The sequence below is a fragment of the Falco peregrinus genome, chromosome 6 (genome assembly GCF_023634155.1).
Source record: "Falco peregrinus isolate bFalPer1 chromosome 6, bFalPer1.pri, whole genome shotgun sequence".
In the NCBI taxonomy this organism is placed as follows: domain Eukaryota; kingdom Metazoa; phylum Chordata; class Aves; order Falconiformes; family Falconidae; genus Falco; species Falco peregrinus.
In genome coordinates, this window is record NC_073726.1 from 21,596,290 (window position 1) to 21,615,755 (window position 19,466).

A 19,466-nucleotide genomic window follows, 5' to 3' on the forward strand; every position below is an offset into this window, starting at 1 on the left:
GTCTCGCACACGCATCTCCATGCATACCTGTGTCCCGCACACCCGTGCTCCCCCCGTCCCTTCTCGTCCCCCGCCCCGCCCCGAGGGAACTCCCGCGCCGTGGCCCCGCCCTCCACACGCCCCGCCCCCCGCCCGGGCCCCACCCCGCCCCTCCCGGCGCGCCCAATGGGGTGCAGCGGCCCGCTCCCCGCGGTGGCGGTGGCGCAGGCGCAGTGGGGGCGGGCCGGGCCGGCCGCGCGAGGGGCCAAGATGGCGGCGGTCGGCGGGGCGGCCGGGCGGGCAGGGAGCGCGGCGGCGGCGGCGGGGCTGTGAGCGCGGGCAGCGGCCGCCGCCCCCGCCATGGCCCGCCTGGCCGACTATTTCGTCCTCGTGGGCTACGACCCCGGCAAGCGCGGTGAGCGGCGGCGCGGGGCGGCGCGGTGCCGGCGGGGGCGCGACCGCTGTCACCCGCCGCGGGGGAGGGGCGCGGGCGGCGCCGCGCGGGGGCCCGGGGCCGGGTACCGGCGGGGGGCAGGGGGGTGACAATGGGACGGACCTGCGCGGGCCCGCGCCGCCGGGGGTGCGGGCCCAGGCCCGGGGCGCGGGCCGCGCCCGCGCTACGTGGCGGCCGGGCCGGCGGGCGGGACCGCGGCCGGTACCGGGCGCGGCGGCTGGGGCGGGCCTGGCTGGGGCGCCTCCGGGGTCCTTCAGCCGGGGGGTGCCGTGCCTCCGTGGCGCCCCTTGCAGCGGGGCCGAGGGAGCAGCACCGGCGCTGGGTGCGCGCAGCTCCCGCTGCCGTTCCCCGGGGCTTCCCTGCGTTTGCCCGTGGACCGGCAGACAGGAACGCCTGCGCGTCGTTGGGCTGAGTTAAATTACAGTTTCTGTCATTTTAGAGGCTGCCCCAGCAGCGGTGCCGTTGCTGAGCCATCACCGCTCCGGAGCCGGTGTCTGGCGTTGGCCTGGGGTGGGGGTTTTTGGCCCCCTGCTCCCTGGGATGCAGTGCCCAGGCTGCCCCAGCCCCGCTCCTCCTGGGCAGACCCACATCCCCTCGGACAGGGACGGTGCCGGGCTGGCTTTGGCCTTAACGCCGCTGCCTTGGAGGCTCCCGACCCGCAAGGCTGTTTAAAGACCTCGGCCCACGTCTGTTCTTGTCTTCAGGTGCTGGGCTTGGTTTTCTTGGTCATGGGGTTTCAATTTGGGTTCTGAGGGCTCTCTCCGTGATGTTTTCTGCTGCCTTCCTGCACCCGATCAGTTTTGGTAAAAATGAGCTTAGTCAGCGTTATAAATGAGGCTACGTTTACCTAAAATAAGGATTTTCTTGCAGAACACAAGAGCGTCTATTCTCCAAATTGCACATTCGCAGCAGAAGAGGCTGTTGGCTGGAGTTGCTTTGAGCGTGCTCTTGGAGCTGAGGAGAGGGAATCCTTTTCCACGCAGTGCCTGTTAAGCTGTGGATTTGATTATTATGGGAAGTTGTTGAGGCCGAGAGCTTAGTTAACATTCAGAGCGGCTGCACAGTCATATGGATACAAGTGTTTGCAGTACTCAGTGCAGATCCTGACACTCATCCTCTCTCTCAGGTTCCAGAGCAGGCCAGGAGCTGCCCTGCAGAAGGCAGGAGCTCTGGGTAGCACAGTGTGCAGCTCCACTGAAGGTTCAGGTTCAGGAAGGCATTTGGGCTGGAGAGCAGCTTGGATCAGAGCTTTGGTGTTTTCTGAGCAGTGTCTGATGGACATGGTGGGGTCTTTTGTTATTATTATTGCAGGTGGTTTCCCCCAGTGTCACAGTGTCCTGTAGCATCAGAGTGGGAAGGAGTTTCTCTCTCCTGCCAGGGCCCTCAGGTCGGACTCTGCCTGGGGGAGCTGCAGGAGGTGGGCTGCCCAGGCCTGCACCCTCTGGGAGCAGATGTGGTGGCCTCTCGGGAGTGAATGGAGGGCTGTGGTGATGCTTCACACTTGTGCCATCTTTGCCTTACTTCTGAGTGCTGTCTCTGGGGCCTTTGAGCATTTTCTTCTGCATCTTCTTGCTCGTCTCAGCCTCCCTCCTGTAGCTGTGGCTGATATTTGCAGTGTAAACCTGGTGGTGGTTTGTAGTGGTTAGTGATGGGGTATGGTGGGGCTTACGGAGCAGGTGAGTGCTTTAGTCATGTGTTCCTTATCTTGAGTCTTGGAAACCTGAGTTTCAGAAGGGAACAGGAAATGCCATGCATCTTCCTAGTGGTTTGTTTGGGGAAGTTGGACAGTTCTGCAAGGTGAAACGGTTAATTGCAGTGGGACCTTAGAAAGGAAGGAGCCTACAGTTAATGACTTGCATTCATCTGACTTAAATGTTCACTTCTTTTTTCAATTTTAAATCTCATCTGTAGCATACAGGCCAGAGAACTGGACTGAATGAGCTTGTGTTTGGGCTGGTTACAGACCTGGCAAAACATTCAGCCTTAACTTGGAAACCATTAGCAGGTTTTGGTAGTATAAAAACCTGCTGCCAGCTGCAGCACTTGTCTGGTGGTGGCTGTCCCGGTAAAAATGCATCTGTGTCTACCCTGAACCTGCCCTCCGCTGCCAGCCTTGGGTCTGAGAGGCTCTTGAACCAGCAGGCATAGGTATAGCATTACTAGCTCTGCATCCAGCCAAGTGCTTTTAGACTGTAGTCCTGTTTTAATTAGCTATATAGTTGAAAGCTGCAGGCCTTTCCTAGGCTGTGTTTCAGCTTAGCAGAGCTGTTTGAGGTCTGTGGGGTTGCTGCTTCCCCATGACCGTGGATGGAGATGTCAGCACTGCCTCGGGGCCCATGGTCGTCACTCTGCAGCCAAGGGTGTTTGTCTGTGGTAAGAACTGGTTGTGATCTGCTCCACTTCGTAACAACTTGGGTGGGCTTTTTGCCCTTGGCTGCTGGCATGGCAGAGAATTTGGCACCTCTGTCAGGGGTGGTTGACAGAAGACATGCAGCTGTCTTCCTCAAGCATGGCAGAGCTACGAGGTGGGGAGGAGATGTGTCCAGGCCACCATGGGGAGCTTCCACTGCAGAGCCTGAGTCTCCTTGTGCTGAGATAATGTAGTCGCAGGTGACCTCGCCAGAGTGAGGTATCCAGGAGTTGACATCCTCACCCAGAGAACGCCACTGGTGAGCACTGCGTAGATGTCTCTTCTGACCAGTGACAACTAAAGCAAAACCCTTTCACATCGTAGTGTGCAGGTGCCCGAGTGCTCTCCTGACCTGTGTGAGGGGCAGTTTGAAGCAAGGCATGTGTCTGAGCGATGTGCCAAGCCCTCCTGAGCTCCCCCAGGATCTGTCCAGTAACGATGCAAAGATTGATGCCGGTTATTTGATTTTTGGGATCAATATGGCAATGCTTGTTCCCTGCGTGCTGTCCTGTTTTCATGTTCCCCTGCTCTACAGGGAGCTTAGATAATGTTTGGAGGAAGGGCACGCCGCTCTCATCTGTGAGTGACTAATTGCTTTACAGGTTGGGTTAGTCTCAGCAGAGCCGTAGCCTGGGTGGCAGGCTGCTGCTGCCACGGCTGTGCTGTGCTGTGCCAGCACCTCCCTGCCAGATGTAAACAAAGCAGGGCCAAGTGATGCAGGGGGGAACCCACATGGTGACCAGGAGGCTTGGCTGCACAGGAGCTGGATGGGACCCTTCGCCTGGGCAGGGAGAGGCCTCTGCTCTGCCCGCAACTGGATGTGTGTGTGCAGCAGCGACGTGTTTGCATGTGGCTGGGCACTGTGGCTGCCGAGACGTTCATGAGCCAGTAGGATTAATGGTCAGGCAGGGATGGTGAATGGGAGGTCTGCTGGAGTGGTGGGACCTGAGGTAGCTCTGCATCATCTCCAGAGACAGAATCATAGAATCATGGTATAGTTTGGGTTGGAAGGGACCTTAAAGACCATCTAGTTCCACTCCCCCTGCCAGGGGCAGGGACACCTTCCACTAGACCAGGTTGCTCCAAGCCCCATCCAACCTGGCCTTGAACACTTCCAGGGATGGGGCAGCCACAGCTGCTCTGGGCAGCCTGTGCCAGTGCCTCACCACCCTCACAGTAAAGAGTTTCTTCCTTGCATCTAACCTAAATCTCCCCTCTTTCAGCTTAAAGCCATTCCCCCTTGTCCTATCACTGCAGGCCCCTGTAAAAAGTCCCTCTGCAGCTTTCCTGTCAGCCCCTTTAGGTACTGGAAGGCCACTGTAAGGTCTCCCCGGAGCCTTCTCTCCTCCAGGCTGAACAGCCCCAGCGCTCTCAGCCTGTCCTCATAAGATGTTAATGTAGTTCAGCGCAGTTTTGTGGGAACAAAACTGAAAGCAAGAGAGATGGACTCAAGGGCTGGAGTGGAGCAGCAAGCAGGGTTTGGCAGAGCAGTGTGGGGCTCACTGGAGGCTCTGGGAGCTGTGATGGTGGAGTCTGGCGAGTCTGCAGTTCTTGCTGGGGCTGACAGTTGGCATCTGCTACTGGTGCAGAGCATTACCTTCCTGAAGGGGCCTGGTCCTCCCCATCACGTGCAGGCTTGTGGTGCGTAGTTGTGATGACCGCTGGAACTAGAGTCTCTGCTGGCCTTGTGGTCATCTGGAAGGATGAGAAAAAAAGGAGTTAACTCTTTCAAGAAACGTGTTGTCTGGCTGTGAAAGTGATATCTTTGCAGTACAGTGTGAGATCCTCTGGCTGTCTGGTGTTGATCATGAGGCAGGTGGGTGCCTGCCCACTTTCTGTCCTGTTTTTGCAAGCCCTAAGTGTGCCGAGCTGCTCAGTTGCAGGCATGGCATCCAGGGAAGCAGAGCACTGACACTACAGTGAGAAGAAGCTGCAGTTGCCTGATGCTGATGTCCGTGTGTCTTGGTCAGTTGTGACTGCAGCCACAGCGACTGTACACCTAGGCAGTTCCTGCTCCATGTGCCTGTCGGGAGAGGGGCTGCGTGCTTCCGCAGCTCTGGATGAATGTATGGAGCTAAATGCACCCTGGCAGTGGGAAATGGGTCTTTTCATATGTGAGTGTTTGTTATATTGTCATGATTGCTCACATTATTCTCTGTAAATGGATGTTTTTAAATCTCTTGGCTCTTATCTTTGATGCAGACAAATGACTGCTTTGCACAGCCAGGGCTTCTGGCTGCTTTTTGCCTCGGAATCCAAGAGGCTTTTCTCTGTGTATCCCCCATGGCCTGAGAGTCCAGAAGAGCTCAATTTCAAAACATGTTTAGCATGGATGAAGGGCTTATCTTGAAGTTTTTTGTATGGAGCACTGGATGAGGCATGGCCTCTTCCCTGCGGGGAATTAAAAAACAAACAAACAAACAGAAAAAAAAGGGGGATTTAGAATACGTGCATTTCTGAATAAGCCATTGATGATCTGCTGCTGTTTCTATCTGTGTCCCGAGTTTGCAGCTGTGCAGGCCTCCCCAGCCCTGGCATTTGCTGGGTGCTGCAGGTTCTGGCCAAGCCTCTGAGGTTTGCCCCCCCCAGGTAAAATGCAGCAGGGGAGGAGGGAAAACCTTTCAGCTGGGTGGGTGGGAGGTGACAGGGACCGAGACCCCCAGCTCAGGATCTCCCTGGGTTTTTCCCTGTGGACTGCCACATCTACTCCAACCTTGGGTGTACTGTTGGAGGCCTGGAGCGATGGCGAGGCCATGCGGCATCACTCCCTGACAGGATGGCAACCTTCCATGTCCCCGCACCGCTTGCCACCTAACTTCCAGGGGGTTGGCTGCCCCAGGGGAGCAGCGTGCTGGGGTCTGGTAGATTCAGACCCTACTGCAATGCCTGCTGCTGTCTGGTCCAAAAATGAAGTTGCTGCTGTTTCCCAAGACCTGGACAGCCTGGGAGGGTTGCTGATTTTCTGCGAGGGCATAGGGGCTAGCGTGGAGGCTGGTGAGGCTGCTCGGAGGCCTGGGGTGGGGAGGCTGCAGAGTTTTCTGTATTTCTTTGCAGCTGTGCAGACTGGAGCATCATGCCACATTTGGCATACTCTTTCTGTTCTGTAGCATAACTCCTTCAGAATGCCTCGCTGCTCCCGCAGTCAGGGCTGGGGTTTGGACATGTTAATTCGGCTTTTGAGCTTCTGTGGGAGGTAAGGGTGGATGCCGAGAGGAAACTGCCTCTGTGCTTGGTGCTCTCTCTTTCTGTGAGGTCTTTGATGCAGCTTCTGGTGGTGCAGGCCCTGTGCAGACGGTCTGAGTAATGAGGACGCAGGCGTGATGCGTCCTGTGTTCCTCTGAGGTGCTCGCAGCTTCTCTGCGTCTCAGGCTTTCACTGTGTGGCTGGAGCTGATGCCTGGAGTGCGGAGCTAGAGAAGCTGAAGTAAACCCACTAGGCCAAGGAGAGCTCTCTCGGCTCATCCTTTTACTGTCCCACCTGTGTTTCGAGTTGATTTTCAGCCCGAGTGTGCCAGGCTCTCTGCTCTGCAAGATGTCCGTGCAGCTCTCATGAGTGGGAGGCATTTCTAACTGGCAGTAAAAATACGCTTCGCTCTGTTGTGCATGGACCCGACCAAGTGACTCATTGGTTTGACTCAGACTGGCTTCTTGTAACACGCACATCTAGCAAAAAACCCCAAAACCCATACGTCGAAATGCCTCCAGTAATTGTGAACAGCAAGCTCTGTTTGCTACATAAATACTTGCAGAGGCGACCTCGGAAAGAGAGGATGTAATCCCTGTGCATGCCATGTGCAAAGATGCCTGTCTTCTGTCCAGTTACCTGGCTGCTTGAAATGAGAGAGCGTTGCAGCGATTAGCGTGGATGCCTGTCGAAGGGGGTCACCCTACTCCTGGCAGCCGCCAGCCCCCATATCACGGCATCCCAGCTGCACCGGTCGGTCTGGGAACTGCAGCTCCTCTGATCCCAAATGCTTTATTAATACTTGTCTTGTTCTCTTTGAACTTTTGCCCAGGAAGAGAAGCTCCGTGTGCTGTGGATCAAACACCAGGGAGTCAGATGCCTGACTGACGTGGGATTAGATCTTCCTTTAGCCAGCGCCAGGTCTGATGGATAGGGTGGTGCGTTTAGTAAAGCAGTGCCCTGTCTTAACTAGGTCTCAGCACTTCCAGTTTCCTTGAGGTACTTTCGTAGATCAGAAGAGATTAATCCTGCAGTCGCTGTAAGATTCATGAGGTGGCAGGCCCTGAAAGCCATCATTTGTGCCATGTGGACTCTGCTGCCTTTTCTTCACGGCTGTGTAAGTCCATCCTGCTTGTCAGGCTGGCAGTGTGGTGTTGGTAGTGCATAGGTGTCAACGCTCCAGCTGTCCCAGCAGCAGAGCCACAGCCTGTCTTCTGCTGCCGTCACAGGCGTGCCAGCGCCTGCGTGGGTACTCCTGGGTGATAGTCTTGTGACTTCTGAAACCTTGCTCTTGCAAGGTCTGGTGAGCCCATCGTCAGCCTGTACAGGGGCTGCAGCTGTGCCATGGCACACTGGCTGGCACCGGGCCTTGCTCGGGTGCTTATTACTTGCTGGGTCACTGTCTGTGCAGGAGTGACGAGGTCTCTCTTCTCTCCTTGCCATCACTTCTCCCTACCCTGTACTGCTTTCTCTGGCTGTTTCCTGTGGCTGCCAGAGCTTGGTTTGGTCGATGCATGCTGGCAGCCTCTCTGGAGGTGCCAGGGCAGCTGGAGCCCGTGTGCCTGTCTTGTGCGATCAGCAGCTCTGTTTCTCAAAGGTCATTGAGTGGGATGATGCTTTGAAATGGTTTAAATACATCACAAGAAGCATCTCGGTGTAAAGCTTTCCACGGGCTCACCTCTATGAGTTGTAAACCTGCGATGTTTCCTAAGACAAGATGGAAAATTCTCTCTGTGCCATTTTGGGTGATTCTCCTTTTTCATGGGGGAACAAATGTATTTTATATCAGTGTGGGATGAGTAATTTTGGCCCTGGAGCAATACCTGTGCAGGATAAATTGGCACAAATGCTTTAGTCCTCTGATCTAGTTGTTTCTACCCCTCTGTGAAGAGACGCTCCCATGGCCAGCTGGATTTCATTGCCAGAAACTCCTGTTGTTGTGACCATCGCCAAGAGGGCAACTGGTGTTTGTGTGACTGCATGACACCTGTGTCACAGTTTTGGGAAAGTAGGTGACCATGAGGAGGAAGCATCAGTCTAAAACACATGTTGTAACCAGATTCTTTAACTGTGAGTAATATTTTGTTTACCAGTAGTGAGAATTTTGCATATTTTTTCATTTTTCTCACTCAAGCTTGTGTTTATTTCGATGTCAGTGGGAATCTGAAGACTTTGTTTGCAGCAAGTTTCATTTTCCCATTTCTAGTACTGGGACACTAGGCTTGAAAAGCAGCTGCAGTTTAATGGACACTAAAAACAATCAAAAATGAGGTAGAAGGTGCTCTGGAGTTCCCCAGGCTGCCCAGCTGTGCGCCCTGTGGGAGCTCCCTGGGGCAGGAGGAGGAGATAACCATGAAAACCCCTTCGGTTTGGTTACCCCAAGATGCCTGGGGGGATTGGAGGAGCAGTGAGGCAGAACTGCTGAGCCAGGGGAGCTTTTTCTCTGCCTCTTGCTGTGATTGTGGCATGAAGCCTTCCGGGGCTGGGCTGCTTGTCTTTTCCTCTATGTGGCTATAACTGTTTTGACCACTAAATACTTGTTATGTCAAACCAGACATTTGAGAGCCTGCAAGCACCTTGGGGCAGGGATCATCCTGCTTCTAGGTGTGTGTCTTTCCAATATCCAAGGCGTATTCAGCCCTTCCAGTTTTGTAGCTGGTAAAAGAGGAGGCACAGGGCGTTTGGTAAGGTGGCAGCAGTTACTGGTGAGAAGGGGCAGGTAGTGGATGTCAGGGTATGTGGAAGAGTGGCACGTGGAAGAGCAGCATGTGAGGGCCCTTCGTCTCCCAGGAGTAAAGGCCTTTCTTTTGCACTGATTCACATAGTTTTTTTGTTTATGGCATGCCTCAAAAGTGCCACGTGTCAGTTTGTAGGGAACAGCCTGCATATTTGGCAGCTGCTGCTGCCTTGTAACTGAGATTTGGATAGTCTTGCACATTATCTCTATGTTTCTGAATGCTTTTTGATCAAGATGATGCAGCAGGAAGTTTTTTGGGAGGACAAACTGAGCCTGTCTCTTCATTAGACGTATTTTTGTGTTGTGGGTAGCTGTAGGAAGTAGAGCAGAAAACTAGTCAGGCTGCTTACCACTTCTCGGTGCAGCACCTTCCTCCCCAAACCAGGGGTCTCTGAACCATGCTGATTGCCCAGTTAGCTGTGCTTTTCAGTCTGGTGGGGTCACACCCTTTGCAAGGATGAACTGCTCTGGCATCGAAGCCGAGAGAAGGACCAGTGCCCGTCTGGAACTACTGTTCCCCTTGCCCTGAGCTTGGACAGCTTCTGATCTGAGGGATCACAGCTGTGGTGCACCACTGGGCCTCAGCTCTCTGGTCGGAGGGGAGCATCTCCTGCAGAGCCTGGGGTGAGCCTGGGTCTCTCTTGTCTGCGTACACTGCGTCTGTGGGCAGCGCCAGCCGGCCTCGTGGACACTGGTCCTCTTGGCAGCCTCCAAGTCCACTCCTCTCCAAAACTGTGATAATGTTGCTCTTTTAGAGTGGGAAAAGGCTCCTGCCCTTATTTTAGTGACCTTACCCAAATATTTCTTGTTTGGATTTTGTTTTAGATACCTGCAGTCATGCATCTAATGATTTGAGAACTGAGATGTTCATCTGTTAATCAAGACCTGGAAAAGCCTGTAGTAAATTACATGCAAGGCTGCCTGGTCAGGCTGTTGGGGAGTGCTAGCTGTGGGGGGAGCCAGCAGGTGTTTGCGAGGCACAGTGGTGAGACCAGGTACCCCTTTGGCTCTAACACCCTGGCAGTTGTTGCAGTGTAAACATGCTCGTGTCAGTATGCGCAGTGTGCACTGCTGCAGGATAGCTGCGTGTCCCAGTGCAGTGCCCGAGCATGACTGTGGCAACTGGTGCTGGTTACCTCTGTCTTCATCTGTCAGGTTTTCAGCTGGATTGTTCAGTTGGTGAACTTGGAAATGCGCTTCTCCAAGGTGAGCCAGAGGAGCTTGAACCCCAGACAGGTAACATGGTGCAGAGTGTGTGCATCTCCTCTGCTCCTTCTGCCTGTCCTGGCTGCCCCTGTTGTGCTGGCCGTCCCTCTGGTGTGGCTGGGGGTCTCCCCGACGGGCTGTGGGAGCACAGGAGTGGGAGAATCGGTCAGCACAGCTGCTGCCGTGTCTGCTGCTGAGCCGAGAGTGGAGATAGTTCCGCACTCGCCTTCGAACACAACATCTCTTTTCAGTGCTGAACGGGGTGAAGCCAGAGGACAATTGTTTGCTTCAGTTTCTTCTGGAGGAGTGGCTACGGTGGCAGCAGGGGTACCAGCAAGGGGATGCGTCATGAGTTGTATTTAGAAATTAGTAAAACTGCAGTTCTTGTGGAGCCGCACATCATCTGAGAGGCGCAGGATGAATGTTGTCGGTGAGGAAGCAGTACGCTGGATGGCACTTTGGGCTTGGTCAGCAGCTGGACTGGTACCACATGGGTTCCTTTGGAAAGGCAGGTGATTAGGAATGAGGGGAGATAGGCTCCTGGATGAGATAAACATGAACTTAGTGAGCTAGTTAGGAAGGAGATCAGACAATGTGCATAGTGAGGCATGGTGTACCAGAGATAGACTGCTCCAGTTGACCTTCCTAATGAGGAGAGTGAGACCCATGCTGATTTATGCAGTAATTATCAGCAGGAGTGACTCCTATGGGTTATCAGTGAGGCAAGGAGCTTAATCATTGCATCTAGTGATGTGTTAGGTATGCAGTGATGTTGGGAAAGCCTAGGAAAGAGAGTGCTGCCTCACTGCACTGACCAGCTCATCACTGGATGGAAGCTGTTGTGCAGGCTGCGGCAGTTAAGTCCTTGCCTTGTGTGCAGCTACTTGGCCCATGTTGCCAGCTTAGGCACCTGTTCTCAGTATGATAGTTTGTGCTCATTAGATCTATTTGAGATTTTGAATCAGATAAAGAAGATGCAGCCTTGTTCCTTGGGACATCTACAGTGTGGCTGATGATGTGGTTAAGATCAAGATCAGTGAGCCGTATGTCATAGCAGAGAGTCTGTGGAGTTTGCAGCTGACTGGGTGCAGGAAGTGCTTGTTTTTCCCCGAAGAAGCGAGGAGTGATCATGTCCTTCTCCCTTTGAGGGGTACTTGAATTCTGAAGTGAAATCATGGACATAACCTTGGCAGATACAAACTGAGTGTGGATAGTGCAGTCGAGGAGGGGCTGAGGGCCGTCTCTCCCCAGACACATGCAGTCGCTTTGGTGGGGGATGCTGCTGTTGCTGCACAGGAGGAAGCGGTGGCAATGGGAGTGCTGGTGCTTTTGTGAGCTGGAAGTTGAAGGAAGTAAACAACCGGTTATGCTAAACTGTGCAGGGGAGAGTTGGGTAGTATGGCACCACGGTAGCAGGTTTTGGAATAGATGTTAATTATAGCCTCCCTTCATGGGCTGGGGGAGAGCCATATGCTGTTAACATTTGCAGCTGATGTGAAATTGAGAGAAAGGAGTTGCCACTATCTTAAAGCACAAAAATTATTTGGAGAGCTCCTCAGCTCTTGCTGTGATTTGTCTAGAATGAAACTAAATTTTCTGTAATAGTAATTGGGGATTTTTCTGAGGGAGCAGGGCAGAGCCCTGCCCTCCGGCCTCCGGCTGGTGAGAGCAGTCTGGGATGCCTGTGTTTGGGGAGGAGGAACAGGCACAGCACACAGCTGAGGATGGGGCTTCCTGAATCCCTTGGAGCCAGGCCTGCTGCACTGTCTGTGCCGGGACTGTGCCTCCGCTGTCATGCACAGCTTGGGGTGCTCAGTTCAGGTGGGCTTGTGCATCTGGCATGACAAGGAATTTAAAATGTGTTTAAGCAGGCTAAGCGGTAACTAGGATGATGTACACCTGCAAGCATCTGAGCATGTGAGCGCTATATAGTCTCATGTAGCCCAGTGTGTTTAACAAGGTGTTGGGCTGAAATTCTGAGGTTGTGTGTCTGTTCTGTGTCATGTTCGTAAGTGTGTTTGTGCCACTGGCATCTGAGACCTTCCTAGCCATGGAGCTGCCTTTGACTGGAGGAGCTTGGCTAGAGGAGGACAGGCTTCTTCCATCTCTGACCACTTGGAATACTGTTATATCAGCATTGTCTTGGTTTTATTACTGAGCAAAATGTCTGTGTATTTGAATCTGTGAGCCTGGGGGCAAAGGGGAGCGCAGCTTGCATCTGGATGTGAGGAGTGTTTGAGCGACTTGGCCTGTGGCTTTTGGGGCTGTAGCAATCTAACTTGTGTGCCGGGCCATTGGCATTGCATCGGCTGTGACCATTTCTGGTCAGGGTCAGCAGACATCAAGTGGGGGATCTAGTTCTGTTCCAGAGTTTGTGCTGCTCCCAGCACTCGCCTCAGGAGCGCTGCCAGTCTGGCTGCTTTATCCATGTCCTCTCTCCCTCCTCCTCCTCCTCTAGGCATGTATCTGTGCCATTCCTCTCTGCCGTCTGCTGGGGAAGGGGATCAGTTCAGAAGGATTGTCCCGAAATGCCAGTGTTGGGGTGGGTCGGGTGATGCTGTTCTGGCTGCGGCAGCTCCGGGTGACTGCTGTTCCCACGGGTGTGGAGCCAGCGACAGAGGGGTTCGGCCACGGGGGCCTGGCTGCACCAGGAGAGTTAAGGTAGCCAAGCGTTGTCTCGGCTGCAAGCCCCGGCTGAGCTGCCAGCCCTTGTTGAGCGCCGTGGATATCGGTGGACATCTTAAAGTTGATTTATGTACAGGCAAGCCAAGAAGATTTCTTGATGTTTCTTGGGAGTGTATGAGAGAATTGACATGCGTGTTCTGCAGCCAGTGTCCATGTCTTCTACTTGTCCTGGGGATTTGAGTCAGAGGAATGCCTTTATTTGTAATTTTATTTATTTAAAAATTAGTTGGGAGCAAAAATTCTGTGGTATCAGGGGAGATATTTTGTGTTTTGTTACTTCAGTTCTAGGATAAACCCTGGCTGGTTTTGGTCACTGAATGCATTTTTAATTTTCCAGTCTGTTCTCATGCTGCTTTCCTTGATGGCTCAGCACAATGAGGGTGTCTCTGTGGATGGGAAAGCATAAAGTTCTGACTGAGAATTTCCTCAGAAATGTTCCATAAAGCAGAGGCTGTGCTGGACTGTCCTGTGTGTGTGTGCTGCAAAGCATGGCCAGCAAGCAAAAGCGCTGCTCCGGAGTGCTGTGCCGGCAGAGGTGCGATGCCAGCAGACGTGGCCCCAGTTGGCTGGAGGAGAGGGGGACAGCAGCACTGCAAACAAACCTTGTGCGTCCTGAAGCTGTGACCTGTCTCTCCTAACCCAACTGCTTGCTTTCTCGCAGCCCAGCAGCGCATGGCTCTCTTTGTGGGGGATTTCTGCTGCTGGTTCAGTAAATTAAACTACTTGATCTTCTGTCTTTGGCTTCAGGCTCTCCAAGTTTCTCTCAGCTGTCTTGACTCTGGTTCATGTTTTCACTTAACTTTTTATTTTCTCTCTCCGTTTGGGCTGGTGTTTGGCTGTGTTTGAAGGCTGCTTTGCTCATTTCACATAATGATCTGCATCCTTACTGTTTTAACCTTACCATCTCCATCTTTCTTTTGCATCCCTGTTTTTTTTTTTTTTTTCCCCCTCTCAAGCCTGGTAACAGAGGTTACTTTACCATCATATTAATGTAGAAGATAGAAATGTTGATTCTCATCTTTTGACCTTAAGTTTTCTTGACAACTGTCATCTTACAGAATTACCTTTTAAAAATGTTGCATCTCTTGGAAATTCCTCTTCATCAAGGATGTCAGGATTTTGTACGTTGCTTTAAATGCTGATGTACAAACTCCAGCTTTGCTGTATGTTTTGGACCTGTGTCTCGTCAGAACAAATTGTTCAAGGAGCAGCTCCAACTGCCGCTTGAGCTGCTTAGTTCAGAGAGCTTCACCCGGGACCAGCTCTGATACTGCGCTCCTCGAGTGTGCAGCAACCCGCTTACCCACTTGCAGTCTCCCAGTTTAATGTGACATTTGAGGGATAGCAGGGAGCATGAGAAGTAGGTGAGATGTGGACTTGGAAAGCCCCAGCTCGTTTATTGCAGTGCCCTGCCCCGGGGCAGCTCCATGATGGTGGGTGCTTCCCAGGCACTGTGGTTTGAGCCTATGTGATCCTTCGGCACCGGTTGTGGAGTTTGCAGCACTCCAAGCCTGTGGGTGCTGGCAGCAGGAGAGATTCCTGCCACTTCTTCTGGCCAGCTTCAGGGCTTTATTTATAGGACTTTCTCAAGTAATATCTCTGAGAGAGACACGTAAGGCCAGAATTCAACACCATGGAGCGACTAGCCATGTGAAAGAGCCATCTTCTGAAGCAGGATTACGGAGATGGATGCTCAAGAGGGCATTTAATACCATTCTTATTAGTGACATTAATGCTGCTTTTTCCCTATTCTTGGCAGAGTACAGAATGACACGGCTGGGTTTTGGGGTGTTTTTCTCATCTGTTTGGAGTGCAGCCCTGGAGGTTGGTGCAGAAGAGGCTGGCTCACACGGGCTCCTCCAGGACCTGAAGGAGAGGAAGGCTGTGCCAGACCTGTTAGAGAACAAATGAAAATAAACCTTAGAGAACCAGGGGTTTTTTTGGTTTGTGTTTTGTTTTTTTTTTTTTTTTTTGTAAAAATGGACTGAGTGTTGCCCAGATTATATGTAATCAATACAGAAGTTAGGCAGACCTCCCCAAGAAAAGTGTCATAACCTATAGTTCATTATGGTCTTGGCCTTTTCAGAGAAGGTTTTTGCCCAAGAAAAAGTGGCAACTTTTTTATAAAGGCCCTTCATAAGCGTTCATGTATCTGTGGGCATATCTTGGCCCTTTCTTTTGGACATGACAAATCCCAGGTGGCATCAGGCCAAGGAGAACAAATATAATCTGTCATCTGACGTGGTCTCAGCATGCTAGAATGAAGAGGTGGAACTGCACCACTGTTAGTGTTTCTCTAGAAATTCAGATGCTGCAGGCTTGTCGTTGGGTAAAGTCATGAGACAAGCATTTCATGAAAGGACAGGGACTTTGGTCCCCTGAATCATTTGCTTAGAGAAATCTGTTCCCAGCTAAGGATGCAGTAGGAAGTGCTGTGGAAAGCTGAGGCTGTTCAGTCATCGAGCAGCTGAGAGCCATGGAGTCCTGCCAAACAGCGTGAGGAGTGAGTATCATACATCAGGCTGTAGCAGGGTAAGGAATAGGTGTGGGGGCAGTGATGCTGTCTGGTATCAGCGCTTCCTGGGCTTCTCCAACCCAGGCTTTCTGGCTTTCACCATAAAAGGTGCTGTTTTCTTTCATAGCTTGTGGGTGTGTAAAGTGTTTGCGAGTCCATGTGAAGTGGAAGGTGAGAAGTAAACATCTTGGGAGTGAAGGTCGAGAAAGTGTGTGTGACTGAAAGTAAATGCATTGTTCTCCTCGCAGCAGGATAATGGTTTGACTGCCTGAAGTGATATGGTGTTGGGGGTTTTGTCTGAGGTAGTAATTTCGGTTTGGGAGATGAAAGGTTCTCTGTAGCCATGATCCAACGAGAGCACTGGGAGTAGCTCAGAGGGGAGAGATACCTTCGTTGAGTTATGAAAACAAAACCCACCCCAAACCCCTCAAACAACTGCACCTCCCCCAAAAAATCACACCTTTCGTTCTAGTTTTGTCCGCCCATGGAAAGGAGACACATCCTTGGCGTTAAAAGGTAATTATAGAATTTGATACCATCTGACTTCCAGTTTCAGAGTGGGTGTGCTGTGGGGCTGAAGCACTTCCAGTTCAAATGGAGCATTTTCCTGAAAGCATTTCCATCATTTTCCTCCTTGGACAGCTTGTACGGTTTGGAGGTGGATAACAGTTTTTTCAGTATTATCTCCCTTGAGTACCCTACTCACCACCTTGTTGATCCCTGAATCTTGCTTCCAATTCCCAGGCTCTGTGGTTGTCCCTGCAGTGCTGAGGCAGCAGTTTAGGGGTTTAGGAGACACACTCAGGGGGCGAGGAAAACTAGCTGTCATCTGAAGGCCAGTGCTGCTTGATCAGAGCTTCATTGCAGAAGATGAGAACGTTTATAGTGAGAGTAATGCTGTGGGAATGCATGTCGTGCCTGGGGAACAGAGCTGCTGCCGGGGTGTGAGCCGTGGGCTGCCGTGCGTGTGCAGTGTGCGTGAATTCACCTTGGGTGGTTTGTCCACAACCATGATTTTCAGCTGTTGGCCCAGTTCTAGATGCAATTTTATGTATTTGTACTTGTACAAATGGAGAGGATGGATGATCCAACTCACCTGGGTACTAGTCCTGGTAGTTCAGGGAATATATACTAGGGGGAGGGAGGGTGGTATCTACCAGCTGGATCCTAATAACTGCTCACTTTAGTCAACTTGAAGGTCTAGCACCCAGCTGTTTCTGTGGATGATGGATATGTTCTGGTGATGTTCTCCAGGCCAGCTCGTGGAGGTTATCTGTGTGTGGACACAGCAAAGCACTGCCCACCAAGAGGAGAATGGAGACCCTCTGCTCCAGGAAGGCTACATGTAAAATTAAGAGTTAATCCTAGAATCTCATCAGCTTTCCCCTTCAGCCAAGGACTATGGTTGTCACCCTTTGTCTTGTAAGGGGGACCAGTGTCACTGTCCCTCCTCTTCCTCACTGTTCCCTGTAACAGTTGGAAAGATAAAAGCATCACTGAGGTTCTTGAGTAGCTCTTGGCCCATCAGAAGCACACACGTGACAATTAACATCGTGTTTGTTCTGCAGCAGTCCCTTTTCTCCTGGGCAGCATCTCTTTGTGTGACACCAGCGTTCCATCTGAAACCAAGCATGTTAAAATCAAGTGCTTGGACAAGTGCAGATTCTTGCATGGACCCCAAAATACTCTCAAGAGATCACAGTTCAATAGTCATCTCAAAGGTAGTGAAACCAATCCTGCAGGGCTTGAGAAAGGCTTCATTTATATATACATGTATCTATATGTGTGTCTGTATTGTGGTTGAATACCACTGTTTGTAGGTAGCTGGGCAGAAATCCCAAATAAAAAAAGCCTTTGGATAGACATTAGAAAATGGTAAATGGCACATCCAGCATTTTATTATCTGTGATAAGCTGCCGAATTGCTTTGATACATATAGATGTAATTTATTCCTCTGGACAGGGAAGTTAGCTGACTGGGCGGCTTGCTCACGTTGCAGAGCGCGCTGTGCTGCGCGCTGTGCTGCGCACCGTGCTCCATGCTGCCTTTTCCCTGTGGGAAAGTAACAAGGGACAAATGTAAAATAACTTGTAGTACTTTTGATCTTCATTACAGCTCTAAACTGATATTAAAATAGGTTATTAAAATTGCTTTCTTTTCAGTCAGTCAATCTTCAGCACTGGCTGGCTTGCAGGGCTGGGGGGTGAGGAGCTGAGTGAGGAGCTGAAGGCCGGTGGGTGAGGGCAGTGCCCAAGGCTGAGGGTAGGAAATACTTTGGATCTTGTCTCAGAAAGTACTTGTTGCTGGGATTTCCCCCCAGCTGTGTGCACAGGGCTGTGACTGCAGGAAATTCTCCTCCACCAGTCAACTTTCCAAGTCCCAGGATGCTCCGGGTGGTTTCTTCTCTTTCCAGTGCTCAGCTGTGCTGGGCTTTCACTTTGGGTGGATGTTCAGTCTTGGGCTTCCTTTATCATCACCCCATGAAGCTTGACCTGAGGGACATTGGCAGCGCTGGTGACGACCTTATGCACCCAGATGCGGGTTGGGGAGCACGGACAGCAGGTACCAGCGGGACGGGGTGGCACCTTGGTGCGTGGCTCCTGCCAGCATTGTCCTGTCTTCTCTTTAGGAGTCTGGCAGGGTGGAGGAGTGAGCAGCACACCTGCTCAGCTTACATGCTGTGGGCAGGTGGATGAGTTGTGTGAGAAACACCACCACCACCATGGTGAGAACAGGGACAGGAAACCTAAAAACTGTGGGGAAGGTTGGATGGCAAGAGAAGGATAAAGTTCTTGGGGTGGTAAGGGAAGAAAGCGTGTTCTGCCCTGCAGGACAGCATAGAGCCAAAGAGGTGTAGTAGGGACGTGTGGTTCCCCCGAGGCAGCAGCACTGGGTGACCTTGTGGATATGTCCCTGGCTGCAGTGACAAGCCAGGGGACTGTCCTGCCAGGCCCCGCCAGCAGCGCAGTGTGCACTCTTAGGCTTAGATGAGGAGGGCAAGGCTGTTGTGGCATTTGCAGATCTTCTGCCAGATGGAGAGACTACTGGGTGTTAAATCCCAGGATTTACCAGTGTTTTCCTGCAGTGAAGCGTGTTACGGTGCTTGGCGGTTCTGGCCAGCCAGCTGAGACACATGGGCATGGAGGACAGGTGGGAGGGAGTATTAGCATGATCTGTACCACAGCGGGATGTGGTCAGCCCAGCAACTGTCCCTGGTCGGGAACCTGACCCTCAGGGATGGGGGAGTGGGGCTCTGGGTACCCCCGCCATGGTCACAGCCCACTCCAGCCCCAGCACAGCATCACTGAGAACCTCAGAAACAGGTCCTTCACAAACCCGGCTCCTGCTGGGTTGGCAGGGCTGTGGCAGTTAAAAGTGGAGTTACCAGTGTGGGCTCCTGCTTGGAAATGCAGACCCAGTTTGGGGTGAAAGGAAAGGGTGAGTGGACAGAAATTAAATATCCAGGCTCACGGGGTTCCCTGTCTGGCAATAGCCTGACCAGGTCAAAAGGGTTTTTAGGGAGAATGGGCTCTTAAATCCTCCCCTGATCTCCAAAGGGCTTTTGAGTTGGTGCTGTGGAAGTAATAGCACAGGCAAATTGGTGACAGGAAAGGATGCGGGTGCCGGTGTCAGCAAGGCTGGGAGTGTGGCAGGAGCAGATCCGTAGGTGAATGCACGGGCACTGAGGATCCCCTTCCACACCGTGCCAGCTCCAGCCATGGACTTTTTGGCTGAGCACCATGCAATGACCGGGCTGCACTTTCAAGGTTAGATGGATGCAGAGTGGGCACAGGCCATGCTCCATGGTGCGACCCAATGTGCAGGCAGTGGTGACCAGCAGGAGCTTGGCTTCAGGAGTTTTTCCAGATCTAAGCCAGTGCAGACCTACCCAGGACCAGTGGTTCCATCATGGTGGAGATCACCATTTGTTTTTCATAGAGGGCCTTTGCTTAAAGGCAGCATGTTTTCCCCAGCGCTGCCTTGGACTCTGTGGTGAATTGTTGTATTTACTGAAGATGACAGCAGGCTTTCTCTGAAGCATGGTGGCCTTCAAGTTTCTAGAAGGCTTCTGTGATGAAACTGCCATGACTTGGGTTGCTCTTTGCTTCTGTGGGTAGAAAGCAGTAGGAACACCTCATTCCTGGAGCTCTCCCCCATCCATAGCTTCTCCTTTTCCTCAGGCTCCTAGCGAGTTTTGGTCTTGTCTCGGGGGATTTCAGTACTGTGGCTTCCTGTTGGTTGTGCCAGTGTCCCCTATAGGACAGTGTGTCCTGCTCCAGGACTGAGATTTCTGAAG

General features: G+C 52.3%; 1 protein-coding gene across 10 annotated transcripts in view; it reads left to right on the forward strand.

Moving 5' to 3' along the window:
* The first annotated feature begins 212 nt into the window (after nucleotides 1-212).
* Nucleotides 213-19,466, forward strand: part of SBF1 (SET binding factor 1) — an 87,730-nt gene continuing 68,476 nt past the window's right edge. For all 10 annotated transcript variants that reach the window (XM_055808043.1, XM_055808046.1, XM_055808048.1 and 7 more), the window contains exon 1: nucleotides 213-394. In XM_055808043.1, the coding sequence (XP_055664018.1) occupies nucleotides 340-394 (55 nt within the window). In that variant the 5' untranslated portion in view covers nucleotides 213-339. The remainder of the gene's footprint in view (nucleotides 395-19,466) is intronic.